Genomic DNA, 20,071 nt, shown 5'->3' on the forward strand with positions numbered 1-20,071 from the left:
AGTGATTAAGCAGAAGGTGTGGCCTGGAGATCTCCCATTTTACAACTGATCTCCAGCTGGCAGGGATCAGCTTCCCTGGAGAAAATGGCTGCTTTGAAGGGTGAGCTCTGTGGCATTGTACCATGCTGAGGCCCCTCCCCAAACCATGCCCTCTCCAAAGTTTCCAGGTATTTTCTCACATAGACCTGGTAACCCTAAGCAGAAGTGGTTTGCCATAGCCTTAAGCAGTGGAGTCTTCCTTGGAGGTCACCCTTCCAAGTACTGACCTTGCTTGGCTTCCAAGATCTGATGAGAACAAGCTATATTATACTACCCTGTAAAGTAACATATCTGCGGCAATTCATTCTTCTGGGTGGTCAGCTTTGGCTATTCAGGACATACCCCAATGCACTGTCACTGTCCAAAGTATTAAAAAAAAATAACCTGTGTACTGTAGCCGATGAAAGGTCTACTGTACTCCACCCCAAATCTATGAATAGTTCTTACATGTACACAGTTCGTATTTAAAGACAAAAAAACAAATTCAGACACTTCTGTCTGACTCTTGTTTCAAGGACTGGGTGCTCTCATGCCCATCTGCATTGCTCATAGGGAAAGCACTGCAGGTTAAGCTTCTCAGGCAGTCCAAGATGTGACACATTAGAAGCCTATTTTGTGCCTTTGGTTTTGGGGACTCCTTGTGAACGCTGTATCTGGTGATGAAAGTACTGTACAGAAAGGAGAAACAACTCCAGCATAACACGAAATGCAAGCCCGCAGGGAAGTCTTCACAAAATCAGAGCATCCAACAACAACTTTTGCTTTCCTTTCTGCTCTTCAGTAAGTCCTGATCTCTTGTTGCACCACCTTCAAGAGTATCTGAAGCTTCAGTGTAAGATAATCTGCAATGGAAAGAGAGAGCAAAAGCAAGACGGGTTCAGCTGCTGGAATTTTTAAAAGGGTAGCTGAAAAACTTACCAGCTTGATAGATGGCAAAAATTTTATTTGTGAAATTCTCTAGTGAAAAACACCAGTCCAGCTGCACCTTCCTGCTTGCAGCTGTTGGAAGCAAAGACGTTTCCATTGCACAGCAGGCAATGAGAGACTGTTTCACTTATGGACAGGGCTTCTTTTGTAGCAGGAACTCCTTTGCATGTTAGGCCACATCCCTCTTATGTAGCCAATCCTTCAAGAGCACACAGGGCTCTTAGTACAGGGCCTACTATAAGCTCCAGCAGGATTGGCTACATCAGGAGGGTGTGGCCTAATATGCAAAGGAGTTCCTGCTACAGAAAAAGCCCTGCTTATGGGCATCCAGATCATGGTCTGTAGCTTTTGTCACTCTGCTTGGCCATCCATTTAAAGGATTCCTGGAGACCTTGACTTCTGTGAAAGTTTGTTAATGCAGCAAGCGACAGGAACTTGAAGAACAGGACCAATTTTATTTGTTTGTTTTATATTCCACCCCTTCCTGAGAGCAGGCTCCAGGCGGATAACAGCATAGATAAAACAACAGTTAAAAAATCAAAACAATATGAAGCAACACAGTAAAACTATAGGCAAGTTATAGACCATAGATGGTGGTTTCATTTGGGCACATTCTACAATTCAGTGTACTGATGGTCTAAAGATATGAGTGATGGTATAGCAGTAAAGATGGTATTGCAGCAAAGAAGGCCAGCCAATGAAATAGGGCCTCAAGCAAAGGCCCGGTGGAATAGCTCCATTTTACAGGCCCTACGAAAAGGTAATGAACCAGTAAGGGCCCAGATCTCTGTGGAGAGCTGATTCCACCAGGCCAGGACCAAGGCCAAAAAAGCCCTGGCCGTGGTTGAGGCAAGTTGGACATCCTTTGGGCCAGGGATGGTCAGAAAGTGTTACAAGCCAGATCTTAATGATCTTTGGGGCACATATTGGGAAAGGCTGCCCTGTAGGTATGTTGGTCCCAGGTTGCATAAGTATCAAAACTAGGACCTTGAAATGGATCCGGCTACTGGTAGCCAGTGCAATTTATACAGCACTGGCCAATGCTTGCCTGCACAATCCACTTGGAATAATCCTTGAGGTAACCCACTCCTGTATTCTCACTCTATTCTCCAGGCAGTTTTCTGGGAGAAAGGGCATCATCCTAATCTTGCACAGATACACAGACTCTATGGCAGAGACAACCCAAGAACTTCATACATTTGCTTAGATGACACTTTACATATAAAATCAGAGAGAGGAGTGAACATTCAAAAGTGGAATGTGTGTCTCTCTCTCATGCATGTACCCATACAACAAGATTACGTAGTTGGGAAGATCTGTGTAACTTCATAGAGAGAAAATTACTTTGGGCACCAGATCCAGCTGAAGAACTGCTCACTGACCATCATTGATTCACAAAGCTTTTGTACAGTCACAGACACACAGGTTTCATGTGCTAGGTACCAGTTGTCTATGAATAGGAGAACAGGCATTGCAGGAATTTGATCCAGTGCACTGAGATGCAGTGACCACAGACTCCAGGTCTCCCACAGTGCAAAGCAGGGCCCAGCTTCTTCCCACTGCTCCTGCAAAGTATACATGGAGGATGCATATTGGCACAAGGATGGGCCATTTTGAGGAATGCAGATCCTCCCATATCCCCATCCAGCCTCTCCCTCCTATTTGGGCAAAAGACTGGGGAAGAGCTGGATATGGGAAGTTCACACACCCCTCCATAATGGTCTAGGCACTCAGAGGGGCCCCATGTACATACGGGTCGGGGGGAGGACTAGGCTCTCTTATGCCCTATGGAGATCTCTCTGCACTTGGGTGCTGTGCGAGTGGTGAAATAGATCTAGGTATAAGGCAACACTGTACTGAATCCAATAATACAAAATTATCCAGAGTTTACTCACGGAAGGTAGAACGATAGCAATGTGGCATCGACCTTTGGACTAGCAAATAGTAAACTGGAAAGCCACTCAGAACCATGGTGCAACCGATACTGATGCTTACTGGATCAGAGTAGAAAGACATCCCCACAGTGAAAAGGCAGATGAATGTAAAGGAAACAGGAATGAAAAGAGGGACCTGGGTGTGGAGAGGGGGTGGGAACAGATGTTGTTAAATGTAACAAGATTTCAGGTAAGGTTTCTCACTAGGTTTTAAATTCCATCAGACTCTATTCCTCATGCATTTTCAAAGCATTTTTCTGTCACAGAATGCACACATACAAACCCCTCCCACACAAATCTTTCATACCCACATGACTGCTGCAATGCTCCTTCCCTGTTCCACAGTGGGGCATCACATCTCCATCAACATGCACCCCAACTGGATAAACTCAGCCATGAAACTCCCTGAGTCCCCTTGGATGAGCCACCCTGACTTGGCTCAGTCTCACTGATCTTTCATGAATAGTCTCTGGGTTGTGATATTTTCACCCTGTTAAATAATTTCATGCTTAATATTTTCTTTTTCACTTACTAAAAAGCAAAACACTCAAATTCAATCAGAATGAAAAATTGTTACGACTATGCCTTTTTGGTTTTTTGCTGTTAAATCTCAGCTGAATTATGACAACCTTGTAGGTGAATTTTCAAGGCAAGAGATATCCAGAGGTGGCTTCCCATTGCCTATCTCCGCATAGCAACCCTGGTATTCATTCCTTGGTGGTTTCCCATCCAAGTACTAACCAGGGACAGTTCTGCTTAGCTTCCAAGATCTATTGAGACTGGGCTATCCTGGGCTATCCAGATCATGCATTAATCCTATTTGCTTCAATGTGGCTTGTCACTGGATTGTGCCCCAAAGCACACCCCATGTCACACAGTGGTATATCAGGACCGGATCTACATGTTTTTTGATGGGGGGCAAAATTAAAAAATGGCGCCCCCTTATGGGCCATTCTATCTTATGGTCCCATCGAATACAATGGACTCCATACCCAATTTGGCACCCCCCCCTGACAACGCCCAGGGCAAGCATCCCCCTCTGCCCTCCCCCTAGACCTGGCCCTGTGGTGTATACAATGTTCTTTCATGCAATCAGCATTGCATTAACCCTTTCCATTCCCCAGGCATGACATGCATACTAAAGAATTTGGATTGCTGCCTGATGAATTCCAGAATTTGCTAAATCCATGCACACAAATCCCATCAAGAAAAACTTGCGCAGTTGAGAAAAGCACACATTCTTGCACAAAAAGGTCTGGAAGCTAGGGATTCTGATTCTGAGCCACTAGAGGGCAGCAGATGACTGTACACTGACTGCAACTGCTCCAGCTAAGTTTACATTTTTATTGAAGTAGCATTAAGGAGTTTATAACATCACTGCTGCTTAGCATGTTTTTGAAAGCTTTTTTCAAAAACTAAAACACGACAAACCTTTATCCAACATCTCTACTATACCTCTGACTGTTATTGTCGTATTAACAGCACCATGTTCCAGAAAGTAGTGACTACAGAATATCTTGCTAGATGCAATAATCCCCAAGAGGGAATGTAGTATTAGCAAATCTGTGCAGACCCTCTTATTACAAATACAGCCTGAATACAGTTCTTGAGAACATTAATTACACCTTTTATTGAGTGACAGCAGATAAATTACAACAGCCCGGGATAATCATGGTTACCCACAAACCCAAATCTGCTTTTATAATAGATGCTGCAATACCTCTTGCACAAACACTGAAAAAACTGAGGGAATGGGAAATAAATACTACACCCTTGCCTGGAAACTCAACAATTCATATTGTACCCTCTTTTGAAAGAATGGGAATTGTTCCAAGTACTCAAGTACCCAGAATATGAAATATGAAATCATTCTCCAACCTTGTCATATAACCAGGATATATTCTTGGACATTCCAAAGAGAAAAATGAGGTTCAGCAAATTAGATCCTCACCTGAGCAAATGCTGGAACTCTCAAGAACAAAAAAACCCCCCATGGATGAATGCATTGATAAAGGTAAAGGTAGTCCCCTGTGCAAGCACCAGTCATTTCCGACTCTGGGGTGACGTCGCATCACATTTTCACAGCAGACTTTTTTATGGGGTGGTTTGCCATAGCCTTCCCCAGTCATCTACACTTTCCCCCAGCAAGCTGGGTACTCATTTTACTGACCATGGAAGTCAACCTTGAGCTGGCTACCTGAATCCAGCTTCCGTCGGGATTGAACTCAGGGCATGAGCAGAGAATTCGGACTGCAGTACTGCAGCTTTACCACTCTGTGCCACGAGGCTCTTGAATGCATTGATACAGCACTTTAAAATATTCAAAGCACATTGTATGCACAAGCCGGGTATAATCTCAGTCATGGGTTTCTTGGCTCACACCTCCATCTCTTAACCACTACACTGCATCACCAGAGAGCAATAGGTCTAAAGAAGAGGTGATGCAGTGGTAGCCGCAGGAGCAACTTCATTACCTGGAATGGGCTTGGTATCTCAGGGTGACGGTGCCGATGAACTATGAGCCCTAGGGTTGCCAGTCCGATAAAGAGCCACCGAGAGAAGCTGAAGAAGTTCAGGAGGTGGTAGAGGTCTCCCACACAAATCATGGCTGTGACCAAAGGGAACTGGGAGAATGTAAAAATGAAATCAATTTAGCAAAACTGTAGTCTCAGACTATGCAGGGAAGCAGCTGGAATCTGGGGGTGGGGTAGGGGGGATTTCCCCTTGGCATAAAACTATTCTGCACACCTGAGAATCCAACCTTAAAACACATTTGCATTGGAACAATGCCAATGGCTGCAATGCAGGCAGGGAAGATCAAAGGAAGCAGGTTTGCTGATTTTTGATAAAGTAAAATTAATTTTCAGGGAGTTTATTTTTTTTTAGGGGGTGAAAGCTGAGAGGTCCAAGGTCAATGTTTTCATTAAAGGGCAAGCCAATTGCAGAATTCAGTATCTGGAATAAACTGGAACTAATCCATTGAAATGTGTTACAGAACATCAATACAAAATATGAGTGCAACAGCTAGGTTGTCAGCCAATGAATGATTATTTTTAGGTCAGTCATCTAGATTTTTAATTGATTAACTCAAGTACATGTTTGCATATCAACAGAGCCTCAACAGATCTGTGCAGAAACTATAGCTTCTTTTCCTGGATAGCTGTAAACAACATGGTGGCCTATAAAATTACAGAAAGTCTGATGTCGTAATTAGAGGGTTGGTCTAGCACTTGGGAGACCCAGGTTCTAATTCCCACCCTGTCAAAGAAGTCTCAGGTTGACCATGGGCCAGTCACATAGTCTCAGCCTAACCTATCCCACAGGGTTGTCATGACGATGAAATGTACAGAACAATATATACCATCCTGAGTTCCTTGGCGGGATAAAAACATATTAAAGTGAAACTTCAGTGTCAAGTTCTAAACCAGATGGGTAGCCCTGTTCCTTTATCTGTAGCAGCAGAAAAGAGCAAGAGTCCAGGAGCACCTTAAAGACTAACAACATTTGGAGCAGGGAAAGAGCTCTTGTGAATCACTGCTCACTTCTTCAGATACAGCAGTGACCCATGAAAGCATATACCCTGCCACAAATTTTGTTCATCTTTAAGGTGCTACTGGTCTCTTGTTCTTTTCTGCAAATTCTAAATTTTGAATAATAAATTAAAACAAAATCTATGTCTGTTTAGATTGGTTTGCCAATGTTTTCTATGCTTTTGTCAATTTAGATTGGTTTGCCATCTACAGCCATTCCTCGTCTTAGTAAAATCCTGGTTGGACTACTGTAACATAGTCTTCATGGGACTGCCCTTGAAGATGGTCTGCAGCTCTTCCAACATAAGCTGATGATGTTTTATTCCAGAAGACCTTTGAATAAAACTGCTATTTGCCTGTGGCGGTTATGTTGTTGTTGTTATTATTCATATTATAATCACTTTTTATTAGTACTAGTATGTTGATTTAGCTTTTATCCTGCTACATTAATTTTATGCATTTTGCCACTACTACTTGCCTAGAGTGCTTTTTGTGAAACAGAAAGATGGTACATAAAATAAAATTCAAAAGACTACCTTTCCTAGTATTTGCTGCAATGCCATGCACTTTTTCTTGCACTGTTACCACTTAGAAAGAGTCAGCATTCCTTGATCAGATCCTAGTCCTTTCTCTTCACTTTCACCTGGAAATGTAACCCATCTGTATATTGCACTGCATTATTTCTGTACTGCATTCAAAACAATGGCACCAATCCTATCACTCTGCTGAGCAAAGAGACTGAAAGACTTCTTTCTAACCAAGGGGGACATACCATGCTAAAGTACTGAATTGGAACTCATCAGGAAATTAAAGCTACCTCCCATCCTGGCATTCTTGGATTTCCTCGCTTACTATACTGTCTAATAGTTCTACAGCACCCACTTTTTACAAAATTTAATTGGCTCTTAAGGATGTTGAAATGTACTAGAACCCTTTACCGATAACAGTCAGTTAAGGCTACTTCTTTCTTGATTCACTGTTGTTTCTCCTTTTTAATTTACATGTCTCCTTGGGAGACAGAGGCTGGAACCTCCAATCTTCTTTATCATCTGTTACATTTAACCACCTAATCCATTCCTTTACACAGAGAATCAATCCTGAAAAGCTGGAGATGCGATTCATGCCAGGTGCTCTGCTCCCAGCTCCTCCCCTTAATTTGATTATTTGTTTGTTTGTTTGTTTAGGCAGTTTCTATTCCACTCTTTCCCAAAACGGGCTCAGGGCGGATTACAACATTCTAAAAACAATATAAAACACTTAAAATCAAATCAATGTAACAAGACAATTTGATAGATTTTCTCTAGAAAAATGTGGAATGGGATTTCTTCTTCATAGCATCTGAAAAAGTGAGCTCTGACCTCATGCTGGAATAAATGTTCTCAGTCTTTAAGGTGCCACCTGAATTCCACTTTATCCAGCCTGAGGGGCCTTCCTTCAACTTCACTGGTAATTTAGCCAAAGGAAGAGCCACTTAAGCTGTGAGAAGATGCCTTAGGCTACAGGAAGGCTTAGACCTTGCTGAACAGAGTGGGAAGGCTCCTGCCTGTGTCCAGAAGAAATACATCTTGTAACATTAATGTTGTTTTTCTAAGATCTATCATTTTTCGAATCACTTCAGCTGCTTGTCACACAAGAAATTGTCTGATGCTGAAAAAGTGGAAGCTTACCATCAGCATAACAGCAGGTAAGGGTGTATGTCTTTGAATGTGGATCATAGAGAAAAGGGGAGGCCACTGCCCCTCCCGTGAAGCCACAAACAATGTCCTGGTAGGAGAAAAGAAGCAACGTAAGACCCCAAGTCCTTTATTTCGTACAGACTGCAGTGGTGATTAATTGCACTTCTGGGCAGATCTGCCTTTTAAAATGATATTGTTTGCTGTTGCCTCCTTGCTTCTGCTCTGTGCCTTCTCTCTTTCAAGGCCACAGTCACCCTAAAGTGGTGATTCCCAGCACTGTACTCATGGGCACCATGGTGTTTGCCAGTGAGAGTCTTGGCAGCCATTTGTTTCTTTAGCAACCTTCCCCAAAGCACAGAGCTAATCCTAACTTCTCACCACCTTATAGGAGCAAGAAGCTCTCCAGAGGAGGCCAGGAAACATCACTGAGAGCCAATTTGGTGTAGTGGTTAAGTATGCAGACTCTTATCCGAGAGAACCAGGTTTGATTCCCCACTCCTCCACTTGCACCTGCTGGAATGGCTGTGGGTCAGCCATAGCTCTGGCAGAGGTTGTCCTTGAAAGGGCAGCTGCAGTGAGAGCCCTCTCAGCCCCACCCACCTCACATGGTGTCTGTTGTGGGGGAGAAGATATAGGAGATTGTAAGCTGCTCTGAGATTTGGAGTAAAGGGTGGGATATAAATCCAATATCATCATCATCACTCTCCTGGAAATCACTCAGGAGCAGAGAGAGCCAGTTTGGTGTGGTGGTTAAGAGCGGTGGACTCTAATCTGGAGAGCTGGGTTTGATTCCACACTCCTCCATATAAAGCCTGCTGGGTGATCTTGGGTCAGTCACAACTCTCTCAGATATGTTCTCTCAAGAGGAGTTCTCAAAAGAGCTCTCTCAGCCCTACCTACCTCATGGGGTATCTGCTGGGGGGAGAGGAAGGGAAAGAGATTGTAAGCCGGTCTGAGACACTGAGTGGGGTATAAATTCAACTGTACTACTACTACAGCTACTACCACCACCACCACCTTTGTGTCTGCTGAGAGCACCCATTCAGAAACACTGCCTGCATCATAGGAGGATCTTGACTTTGAATCTCCCAACATTCTTGTGATTGATCCCAGCACCCCATGACATTTTGTTATCGGTCATTGTGGCTGCCATTTTGGGGCAGTATCTGCTAGTCAGCTCGACATTTCAGTTGCCCAAAGGCTCAAGGAGAGTGGCGACCTCTGCCCTGAAACTTCTCTTATTCCAAGTTGAATCCAGTTGGGGAATTTCCAGGAAAGGCCAGTGACCAGGTGAAGAGTTAAAGCCTCCCTGCCCCTCAGTTCTCTGCTCCAAATCACCCACCCCCCATGATTCTTTGAAATGGAAAAGCAAACTGCCACTGTTGGACTAAAACTGGGGAAAGCTGGATTCTAATCTCAACTCAGCTATGATGTTCAAGGGATGACCTTTGGGCCAGTCACTCTCAGTTAAGCAAGTCTACCTCACGGGGTTGTTGTGAGGATAAAATGGAGGAGGAGGAGAGAACTAGATACACTACCCTGAGCCCCTGGGAAGGCAGTAAAATGTAGATAGGAGATATAAACCTTTAAAAAGGTAGCTTTTGAAGTTTAAAAAGTAGCAAATAACTGACCTTGAAAATGTAAAGATTCCTCCATTCATGGTTCCAAAGCAAGACAAGGCAACCAAGACAGGAATCACTGAGATGAGGCTCTGGAACGCTTTGCGTGCAAAACTCTGAAAGAGAGGCAGGTTTGTGATCAACAACATAAGGATCTTGATGAATGGACTCAAAGGTGCTCAAATATCTGACATTTGCAGGGAGAGGTGTAGTCCCCTGCAGGCCTGGGAACCTCTCCGTTTTCTTGGTGAGCCTTCATTGACTGTAATGGGATTACCACCTTTGTCACTGGCTGCATCCACATTGCTATTTTGGGAACACAAAAGCATTGGCTATACACAGCAGCCACACAGTTGGTTGGACAGTGAACTCTTGCCCTGGGCTAGCTGTCTTTCAGGATTCCTGCCTCATTCCTTTTCAAGCAGTCTGGGGGAAAACAGTCTGCGCCATTCCCCTTATATTTCTACAGTGAAAAGGGCTAGAGATTTAATGTTTGGGGTTTTTTTTAATGAGAGCTGGAAATTCAGAGGAACTAGTAGATTGTGGCAATAGATAATGATAACGTTGTTGAGTTACAGCAGGATGGTAATGATCACTTCTCTCTCTCTCTTTTTTTTTTTTTGAAAAATTGTCAGAAAGCCCTCTGCTGATAGAGAAGAGAAAAGGCAGCAGTGCGGATGGGACCTTGAACAAGCCTGTAACTTTGCATGCACACAACATCATTGCAAAACAGGTTTGTGAAAGAGCAAAGAAAAGGAATAGCTGGAGAGTGGACAATAACAGGTTGCCATTATATGGATGCTTTTAAAAAGTGCACTAGTTTGAAAGCCAAGGTAGAGGTAAAAGTATCCAAGGTTTGCTTAAGGCACACCTATATGCATGGGGGTTAGTTCATTGCTGTTTAAAGGTAGAAATAGTTCTCGCAGAGGAGAAATAACATGTTGCCCGATATGGACTGTGTCACTTACCAACCTCCTTGCTCTTGTATGTGGACTAAAATAGATCCCCCAAAAAAGAAAGAGAACAGACATGTGGCCTACAACTCCCATCAGCCCCAGCCATTGGCCATGCTAGCTGGCACTGATGGGAGTTGTAGGCAAAAAAATATCTGGAGAGCTACCATTAGCCACCCCTGTACTGGACCAGCACATCAGTGGCTGTTCATAGATCACTATCTTTGTGGACCAACTGAGGAACCTTCCTCCTTAATGTAACCATGGCACTAGCCCTGATCCACTATCAACAGCATGCAGAAATGTAAGAGAGGAGAAAAGCCTGTTTGTACCAAAGCAGTCACTTCCCTTAGTTAATGCATGCAGTGGAGTGATGAAATTGACTAGCCTGGATTGCAGGGTTGTATATTTATAGCCGCTATAGCTTGCTTTCCTTACATCATGGAGCTCTAAGCATGGGATTTGCAGGAGGCACCAACCAGACCCCACACCTGACTAGCTTCTTTGGGCCACAGTGTCTTCCAACCATGCCCTGGGACCTCAGTGGTTCCTGATGTAGGCAATTTCACTCCAAGTAGTACCTAGCAATTTCCCATCCTTGAACAAAATTTGAGGGGAGTGGGGTGGAGAAGCAGAGATATCTCTGAGCCAGGCATTGCCAGAAGGAAAGAAAGCCTTCCACTGCTTTTTAGTTCATGTTAAAGTCCAGATAAATGCATACGGGAACACACAGAGCCATATATATATACTTAAAAATAGAAAGTCCATATATCCAAACATGCAGTTCTGGTAATTTAATGAAAGATAGGCCTTTGGAAGAAGGAGCAGCAATTTCAGCAAGTTTCTGTCCTCTTGCTATAAAGCGAAACCATCACTTTCCATCCTCTCTGCTCTTGACATTGTTCCTGAGGGTGTGCTGGCCAGGAATGAAATTTCAGGGGGCTCTGAAATGGGAAAGGCTTGCTCTGCAAAGTCCATGATTTGGATACATCCTAGTTTCATGAACTTAGGGAAAGGTACAAAAATGGATCTGGGCATAAAGACAGAGGCCCAGAGACAGAGACCCAGCCAGAACATGTTTGGTGCCACCTGGCAGGAATGGAAAACAGAATATGAGAGATCTGAAAGAGCTGAGGATTACTTTAATATCTGAGCTGTGGTCAAGACCGGATGTCCTCACTAATGGTGAAGCATATGGGCCAGCCCTTATCAGGAACTCATTTGCATATTAGGCCACACCCACCAACATCATCATTGTTTTGCGCAGGGCTTGTTTAGTGGGGAAAGCGCAGCAGGAACTCATTTGCATATTAGGCCACACACCCCTGACATCAAGTGAGTCAGAACTGCATTCCTGTGTGTTCCTGCTCAAAAAAAGCCCTGGCCTTTATGATACTATGAGTTTTCATTTTCCAGGAGAGAGGACAAAACTCCCTGGCCTACATAGCCCAGGCTAGCCTGATCTTGTCAGAACTTGAAAGCGAAGCAGGGTTGTCCCTGGCGAGTATTTGGATGGGAGACCTCCAAGGAATACCAAGGGTGTGACGCGAAGGCAGGCAATGCAAACCACCTCTGAACATCTCCTGTCTTGAAAACCCTGTGGGGTCACCATAAGTCAGCTGTGACTTCATGGCACTTTCCACCACCAGGGTACACCCTAAACCGGTTTTATACAAAGAGGGTTTTTGGCACTGTTACTGGACAGAGAACAAAGCCTTGCTTACAGCTGTACCTTGATTTGATATTGATCATTGAGATGGATTGAGGTAAGAGGATTTTTTTTCCCAGAGCCTTGAATTTCATCTTCACAGGAAGATGCTTAATTCAGCTTCAAGAACATAGAAAGTTTCCAACAGTATCCTTCTAGAGGTCAGAAAAATTCAGGCAACAATGACTTTACCATATGAATGCCTCAGAACTGATAAAGTTATCTGCTGAATACATTCTGAGGCTCAGTATGTCCCTATCCTCAGAACATTACAATCTTACACAATGGCTGTACCAGGGAACATTCTGACTCGAAAGGAACACATGACAAATTTTAGCTCGCCTTTTTCTTTCTCTCCCTCCGCAACACGTAGCAACCCCATGGCACTTGTTTACCTCATCCCGATATTATAATGCATGTGAAACAATGTGAACAGATGAAAGGCACTGGCAATTACCCAACCATCCACGCACAGAAGATTCCTGCATTCTTCTCCATTCCTGCAGCCCCTTTTAACCCTCCAGAAAGAGGTTGTAGAGAAATGACTCTGGGGTTTGGGACTGAGGAGGGCCCAAAGGATGAAATCAGCCCGTTCCTTAGGGGCAGTGTGCTCACAGATGAGAAAAGATTTCACCTGCTTGTCCTTCCTTATGCCAGCCCCCTTCCAACATTTCTCTTTCATTCAGGTCCTGCCGTCTTGCAAATAGGCTGCCGGAAGGGGCACAGATAGGGCTGCCTGATCTGTTTTGGGAAATACCTGGAGATTTTGGAGGGTGGACCCTGGTGAGGGCAGGGTTTGGGGAACACAAGTACCTCAGTGAGGTATAATGCTGTACAGTCCACCTGTCAAAGCAGCCATTTTCTCCAGGGGAACTGGTTGCTCAGAGATCAATTGTAATAGAGCTCTCCAGCAGAGGAATGAAGGGAAATTCCATGTACCATGCACAAAGTGTACATGCTATATGATTATTAACTAAAGAGATGTGTGTGGCTTAATATGCAAAGGAGTTCCTACTACAAAAACAGCCCTGGTAGTAACTATCTACTCCCTAGGATCTCCCTGAAAGAATGCAAGTCTAATTTCTCAATGATGTAACATCTCTGATGGTTTTAATCCATAAAACCTCTTTTCAATTGCCACTGTCTTAGATAACAATTGTCCCTTCCATCTACTGCAAACCCTCAGGAAATTACAGTTTAGCCACAAAACCATTGTAATGTATTTTTATCTGTTGTTAATGCTTCGTGTCTAAATTAAATTGTGTTCTATTGTTGTTATCTCATTGTCCCTTGCCTTGAGTCCTAGGGTGCTCAGAAATAAGGTGGGTATAATAAATATTCCACACCAATCAATAAGTCCATTTTTCAACTCACCACAGCTACTGCCTGGGAGGTCAGGACATCTGTTGCTGTCAATACAGTGTAGTAGGACACATTGGTAAGCATGTAGCCCACAATCACGGTGATCACAGACACAATAACTGCCAGAGGAATATTTCTATAAAAGGGGTGGGGGAGAAACAAAAAGATCATAAAGGAATTATCCTTCTGCATAAGTTTCAAAACAACAACAGCATGTATCACTCTTATGTTCTAAACAAAAACAGTGCAGGCAAAGGAAAACTGCAAGCAGGACTATGGTTAGCTCCTTTTTAATATCACTTATAAGATACTTTAGGGGAGGGACGGTGGCTCAGTGGCAGAGCATCTGCTTGGGAAGCAGAAGGTCCCAGGTTCAATCCCTGGCATCTCCAAAAAAGGCTCCAGGCAAATAGGTGTGAAAAACCTCAGCTTGAGACCCTGGAGAGCTGCTGCCAGTCTGAGAAGACAATACTGACTTTGATGGACCAAAGGTCTGATTCAGTATAAGGCAGCTTCATATGTTCATACTAATAAACAGTATGGAGGAGTCACAGTCAGCAAACAGCAACGAAATAAGAGTGAGACTGTGACTGTAGTGCAAAAAACAATAAAGAATATAGAACAAAACTCATGTATAACAATTATTGTGCCAAACTATTATACATTCAATAAATAATGGAAAATGAATTGCATTGACTCTGTTTTGTGAATACTGAAAACTATACTCTTAGTGAATCAACAATGCAACAAAATTTACGAATATTGCAAAAGCATATTCATGAAAAATCTCAAGACACAATGCAATTATACTCTACACAAAAATTCTCTGAAGAGAATCTAATCTTTTTCTATCAAAAAAGCCCAGCAGGAACACATTTCCATATTAGGCCACACCCCTTGCTGCCAAGCCAGCAGGAACTGTGTTCCTCTGCATTCCTGCTCAAAAAAAGCTCTGCTTCTCCCAGTTAATGTCCCAAATGAAGAAGACTGCAGATTTATACCCCACCCTTCTCTCTGTATCAGAGACTCAGAGGGGCTTACAATCTCCTATATCTTCTCCCCCCACAACAGACACCCTGTGAGGCCGGTGGGGCTGAGAGAGCTCTCACAGAAGCTGCCCTTTCAAGGACAACTCCTGCGAGAGCTATAGCTAACCCAAGGCCATTCCAGCAGCTGCAAGTGGAGGAGTGGGGAATCAAACCCAGTGAGAACAAAAAGGTAGCAATCAATAGACAGAGGAACAAGGCATCCAGATGCCATTTCACTCATTTCATCAGATACATACTGATGCTACACTGGCCCTGATAAGGATGTTTTTTCTTGTACTCTTAGGACTTAAACTATACTATTACTATTTCCAGTACATGTATTTACTGCTGACATAAGGCTAGATACATTTGTGACCTCAAAACAACAATGAAAATTGTGTCATTCATTTCCAGATTGGGTCCTCCTATAGTAATTGTTTATTGTATTACAAGTGTTAACAAGGACTTTGTTTCATGTTGTAATTTGTACTATTAGAACTCTGAAGAAGATCTCTGCAGGCCAAAATGCATCAGGTCAGATATGATTCTTTTTTGTGCATTTTTCACTTTGATGATTTTATGAGGCTTCATTTGGGCCTCTACAAGGTTTTTATACTTTTTTAAATAGACATGTATACTTTTGTCTACAACTACTGATGTTTTTGACTTTTGGCCCCTTACTAGTACTCTGTATGGCAAGATTAAAAACCCTGGGCTTGATCCAAATTCATGCAGTTGCTATTTTCTCTGTGAAAACCAGGAGACTTAGTCTTGGATCTCTTGAAAGGAGGTCTGGTTTCATATTCTAATGTTATCAAGGTTAGGTTCAATATAAATCACAGTTCCTTTCCTCCCTCTCACTCACACAAACCTGTCTATCACCTTCTTGAAGAGCTTTCCCCATAAATGATACAAACAGAATTACTGACACTGCTTCATCCCATAATTAATCAGGTAGAAGTCACCTCTTTTCTTGAATGATAGAACTGACTGAGGCCATTATTTTGCTCTGAGGGGTTCATATCTGTATGACAAAGTCACAATGTCCTACTATGACTATTTCTAAGAGTTCATTTCTCAGACTCACCGTTCTGGCCTCACTAGCTCTTCTCGTACAAAACTAGTCTGGAACCTGTATGGTGAAGGATGGGGAAATAGGACAAAAAAGTTTGTGGTGAAATTTTAACATTGATAGGCCACTAGAGGATTTATTAACGTAGTCTTGAAGTATACATACCATCCCGAATAGGCAAACATCCCTGCATAAAACGCTAATGGTAGTTTGTCCAAAACGAGTGCTTGGGCGTTGAAAGCATCCTGGAAATTTTCTGTATGGCCTAAAGAAAACCGAAAGATTATAAAGCAAAAGTGATAAGAACAGAAACTTCCCCATGATGGTTAGATAGCTATATAAATGTGTCTCAGTGCTTCTACATACATTTTATATAACACAAGAATTTGATGCTCATCCTCTCATAAAGCATCTCTTGTTGTATGTGATCATATAAACTCACTACCAGTTCCTAATCTTAAAGGGAAAGAGGTATGGTGGTGATGGAAAGCACTGTCAAGTCACAGCTGACTTATGGTGACTGACACACACACCCCAGTAGGGTTTTCAAGGGAAAGACATTTAGAGGTGGTTTGCCATTGCCTGCCTCTGCACAGCAACCCTGGACTTCCTTGGTGTTCTCCCATCAAAATACTACTCAGGGCTGACCCTGTTAAACTTCCAAGATCTGACAAGATCAGGCTAGTCTAACACCCTTTAAATGAGTGCTTTTGAAAATTAGAAATCATGACCCTTGAATACAAGTCATATGGGAGGATTCTTTGGTCTCTTCAGGCATCTGTATCTTGCCCTGATGGAAGGTTTGAAATAATGCTCTATAGTGATGCATGCAGAATAGTGAAGCAGTGACCTATATGAAGTGATGCCCCTGGGGATGGGAGAGAACCATGGCATGGTAGAAAACACAACACTTTCACTAAACACAATCTACAGTCAAGGCAACCAGCCAAGCCAATAGAAATGATCACAATCCTTTTTTAAAAACTGAATAAAATGGGACTTAAACCTGCTTAGAATTAGAGGGCAGAATTTCTTTGGGTGAAAGGCAGGATAAGAACGTAACAGCCCTGTTGGATCAGATCATTGGGATCCATCTGTTACACACAGTCAACCAGTTTCCCAGGAGGGCCAACAAGGAATAAAAGTCAAGACCGTCCCTAATTCAACTTCCTAGTACAGGAGTTTCCTTTTTCACTCCTGTGTTTACTTTTTCACTAGAGATCCAGCCAGCCCAAGCAGGCCTCACTCACCTGGGGCTCTCCTTGGCCAGCTGCCCCCCACAGTCAAAAGGTCATCAAGCCACCCACCACTCAAAATGACATAAGAAGTGGAGAATGGGTGGTTCAGGCTTCTCCAGGGGTTAATGAGGGCTGCTGGGGGTGTGGCAAAGCTCCTAGTGGCTGGCTACCTGCTCTCCTAATCCAGGGATTGTTATGCAGCTGCACCTACTATTCAATGGACAAGGTAGCTGGGGAAGAAGAGGTGGAACCCTCAGAAAGGTTCAGGAGCTGGGCTCCTGTGAGCTCCTGCTGAATTCAAGACCAGATTACACTACACACTACAAACCCAGCATCTCTTTCTCTTATTTCTCTTTTTCAGTCTCAGCCAATTCAGACTTCATCAACACACATTTAAAGCTGGAGAATTGGCAGGCTTTTATATAAAGAAAAATTGAAAATTTTGTGCAAAAATATGACAAAGAGTCAACAGGAAGAACTGCAAAGTGTAACAGAGTGTGAGGTCACTTCAAAAGTAAAATATTTAGGTGTGGAAGTTACCATGAAAAATATAGATTTGTATAAAAATAATTATGAAAATCTTTGGCGGAAAATTGATGAAGATTTGATAAAATGGAATAAATTGAACTTGTCTATGCTGGGCAGAATTGCTGCAATTAAAATGAATGTTCTACCAAGAATTATGTTTCTATTTCAAACAATTCCAATTGTAAAAGACAATAAACAATTTACCAAATGGCAAAGAAAAGTTTCAGAATTTGTATGGGCTGGAAAAAAACCAAGGATCAAAATGAAAATTTTAACCAATACAAAAGAAAGGGGAGGTTTTCAGTTACCGGATCTAAAATTGTATCATGATGCAGTGTGTTTGGTATGGATTAAAGAATGGATGACATTATTAAATAAGAAACTGTTGGTTTTAGAAGGCCATGGAAATATTTTTGGTTGGCATGCATATTTGTTGTATGGGAAAAATAAGATGGATGGTTTTTTCTCACACCATTATATAAGAAGAAATTTGCTAAGTACTTGGTCAAAATATTAAAAATATGGTGATAAGAGAAAGCCACTATGGATTATGCCAACTGAAGTAATAAAATTATCCTCAGAAACAAGTGAAGGGATGTGGTTAACATATAATCGGCTATTAAAAATACATGGAGGAAAGGTGGAGCTAAAATCAGCTGAAGAATTACAATATAAATATAACTGGTTTCAACTACAACAAATTAAGAGCTTGGTGGAGCAGGACATTAAAAATGAGGGTATAAAACAGGAACAAACAGAATTGGAAAAAATGCTGTTGGGCGATAATGAAAAGTTGATTTCAAGGATTTATAAATTACTATTGAAGTGATCTAAAGAAGATGAAGTAGTTAAATCTCAAATGATAAACTGGACAATCAATTTTAACAAAGAAATACAAATGGAATCTTAGGAGTATTTATGGAAGAACTCTATGAAGATATCGACATGTTATAACATTAAAGAAAACTGTTTTAAAATCCTGTATAGATGGTACATGACACCTAAGAAACTGGCAAAAATGAATAATCAGGTGTCAGACAGATGCTGGAAATGTAAAAAACATGAAGGATCTTTCTACCATAAGTGGTGGACTTGTGAAAAAGCAAAACAATTTTGGCAAATGATTCAGAAAGATATGTCAAAAATTTTAGGTTTTTTGTTGGGATTACAAATGGAAAGTTTTCCGAAATAAGATAGAACGATGGTGTGGTATCTGCTTTCAGCTGCAAGGACATTGTATGCGCAGTTATGGAAGCAAGATAAAATACCAGAAAAATAGGACTGGATTTTAAAAGTTATGTCATGGAGTGAAATGGACAAACTTACAAGAATCTTAAAAGACTATGATTTGGAGAAGTTCAGGAAGGAATGGGAGAAATTTCAAAATTACGTTGAAAAACAATGGGAAGTAAAGGGACATTTAGTGATTTTTGATAAAAGCTGAATGGGGTGGAATAATGGACTAAAGTTTATAAAGGGAAATTTTTTCTTTTGAAAAATGAAGATGAACTTATAGAGTTAACTTTTCTTATTTTTTGTTTTTATTTCTTCCGTATTGTTATAAGGTTCTAAAATGGAGATTCTTGATTTGTTAAGTTACCTTGTTTTCTTTTAATTTTTTTGTAAACACCTGTGGGGGTCAAGAAAAGGGGAGGGAGGAAAAGGGGGGAAAAGCGATGTATTGTTTTTATTCTGTACTATTTTTAAATTTTCTTAAAGATTACTATAACAATATATTGCAAATTAATAAAATTGTTTTAAACTCAACATACATTTAAAGCTGGGTGAAAGGGTTGTTTCCACATGCATCACTTGCCTTCATTTGCCATCTTGTTGCCCACACTCCCAATTTAGAGAGATGCTCATGGAGCCCTTCACAATCCACCTTGGCTTTCACCACCCTGAATATTTTAGCATCATCTGCAAACTTGGCCACTACACTGCCACCCCCAACTGCAGATCATTTATGGACAAACTACGTGGCACCAGTCCCAATACCGATCCTTGTGGGACCCTGCTGCTCACTCTCAGGGCTGACCCTGCCACTAGGCAAACTAGGTGATTTTCTAGGGTGCCGGCCTTCTGGGGATGATGAATTGGGTGCCCCCCCCCTATGACTTGCTGATATTATCAGTGCAGGAGTGGGGGGGGGTACCAGAAATTAGCTTTGCCTAGGGTGCCAGACAGTCTAGGGCCAGCCCTGTTCACTTTCCTAAATCAACTCCATTTATCCCTAACTTTAGGAACAGACAGATGGATTTATTAAGAGATACCTTGGGCTAAAAGTATCATGCCTGGAACAATGATAAGAGCGAGAGCTGCAAGCTTGACAATGGACAAGATGGTCTGAAGCCTGGCACTCCAGCTAACACTCCAAGAGTTCAAGATGAGGACAATATCTGGGAGAAGAGAGAAAAAGCAATGAATTGGTCCAATGCAACCATTTATTTCAAGGGC

General features: G+C 42.2%; 1 protein-coding gene across 3 annotated transcripts in view; it reads right to left on the bottom strand.

Moving 5' to 3' along the window:
• Positions 1 to 417: 417 nt before the first annotated feature.
• Positions 418 to 20,071, bottom strand: part of LOC132576491 (cystine/glutamate transporter-like) — a 51,294-nt gene continuing 31,640 nt past the window's right edge. For all 3 annotated transcript variants that reach the window (XM_060245667.1, XM_060245668.1, XM_060245669.1), the window contains 10 exons: positions 19,888 to 20,013; positions 16,014 to 16,113; positions 15,864 to 15,908; positions 13,761 to 13,884; positions 9,738 to 9,841; positions 8,098 to 8,194; positions 5,375 to 5,524; positions 2,862 to 3,036; positions 741 to 881; positions 418 to 707 (listed from right to left, as the gene is read on the bottom strand). In XM_060245667.1, coding sequence (XP_060101650.1) covers positions 817 to 881; positions 2,862 to 3,036; positions 5,375 to 5,524; positions 8,098 to 8,194; positions 9,738 to 9,841; positions 13,761 to 13,884; positions 15,864 to 15,908; positions 16,014 to 16,113; positions 19,888 to 20,013 — 986 coding nt within the window. In that variant the 3' untranslated portion in view covers positions 418 to 707; positions 741 to 816. The remainder of the gene's footprint in view (positions 708 to 740; positions 882 to 2,861; positions 3,037 to 5,374; positions 5,525 to 8,097; positions 8,195 to 9,737; positions 9,842 to 13,760; positions 13,885 to 15,863; positions 15,909 to 16,013; positions 16,114 to 19,887; positions 20,014 to 20,071) is intronic.

Source organism: Heteronotia binoei, chromosome 8 (assembly GCF_032191835.1).
Source record: "Heteronotia binoei isolate CCM8104 ecotype False Entrance Well chromosome 8, APGP_CSIRO_Hbin_v1, whole genome shotgun sequence".
Taxonomy (NCBI): domain Eukaryota; kingdom Metazoa; phylum Chordata; class Lepidosauria; order Squamata; family Gekkonidae; genus Heteronotia; species Heteronotia binoei.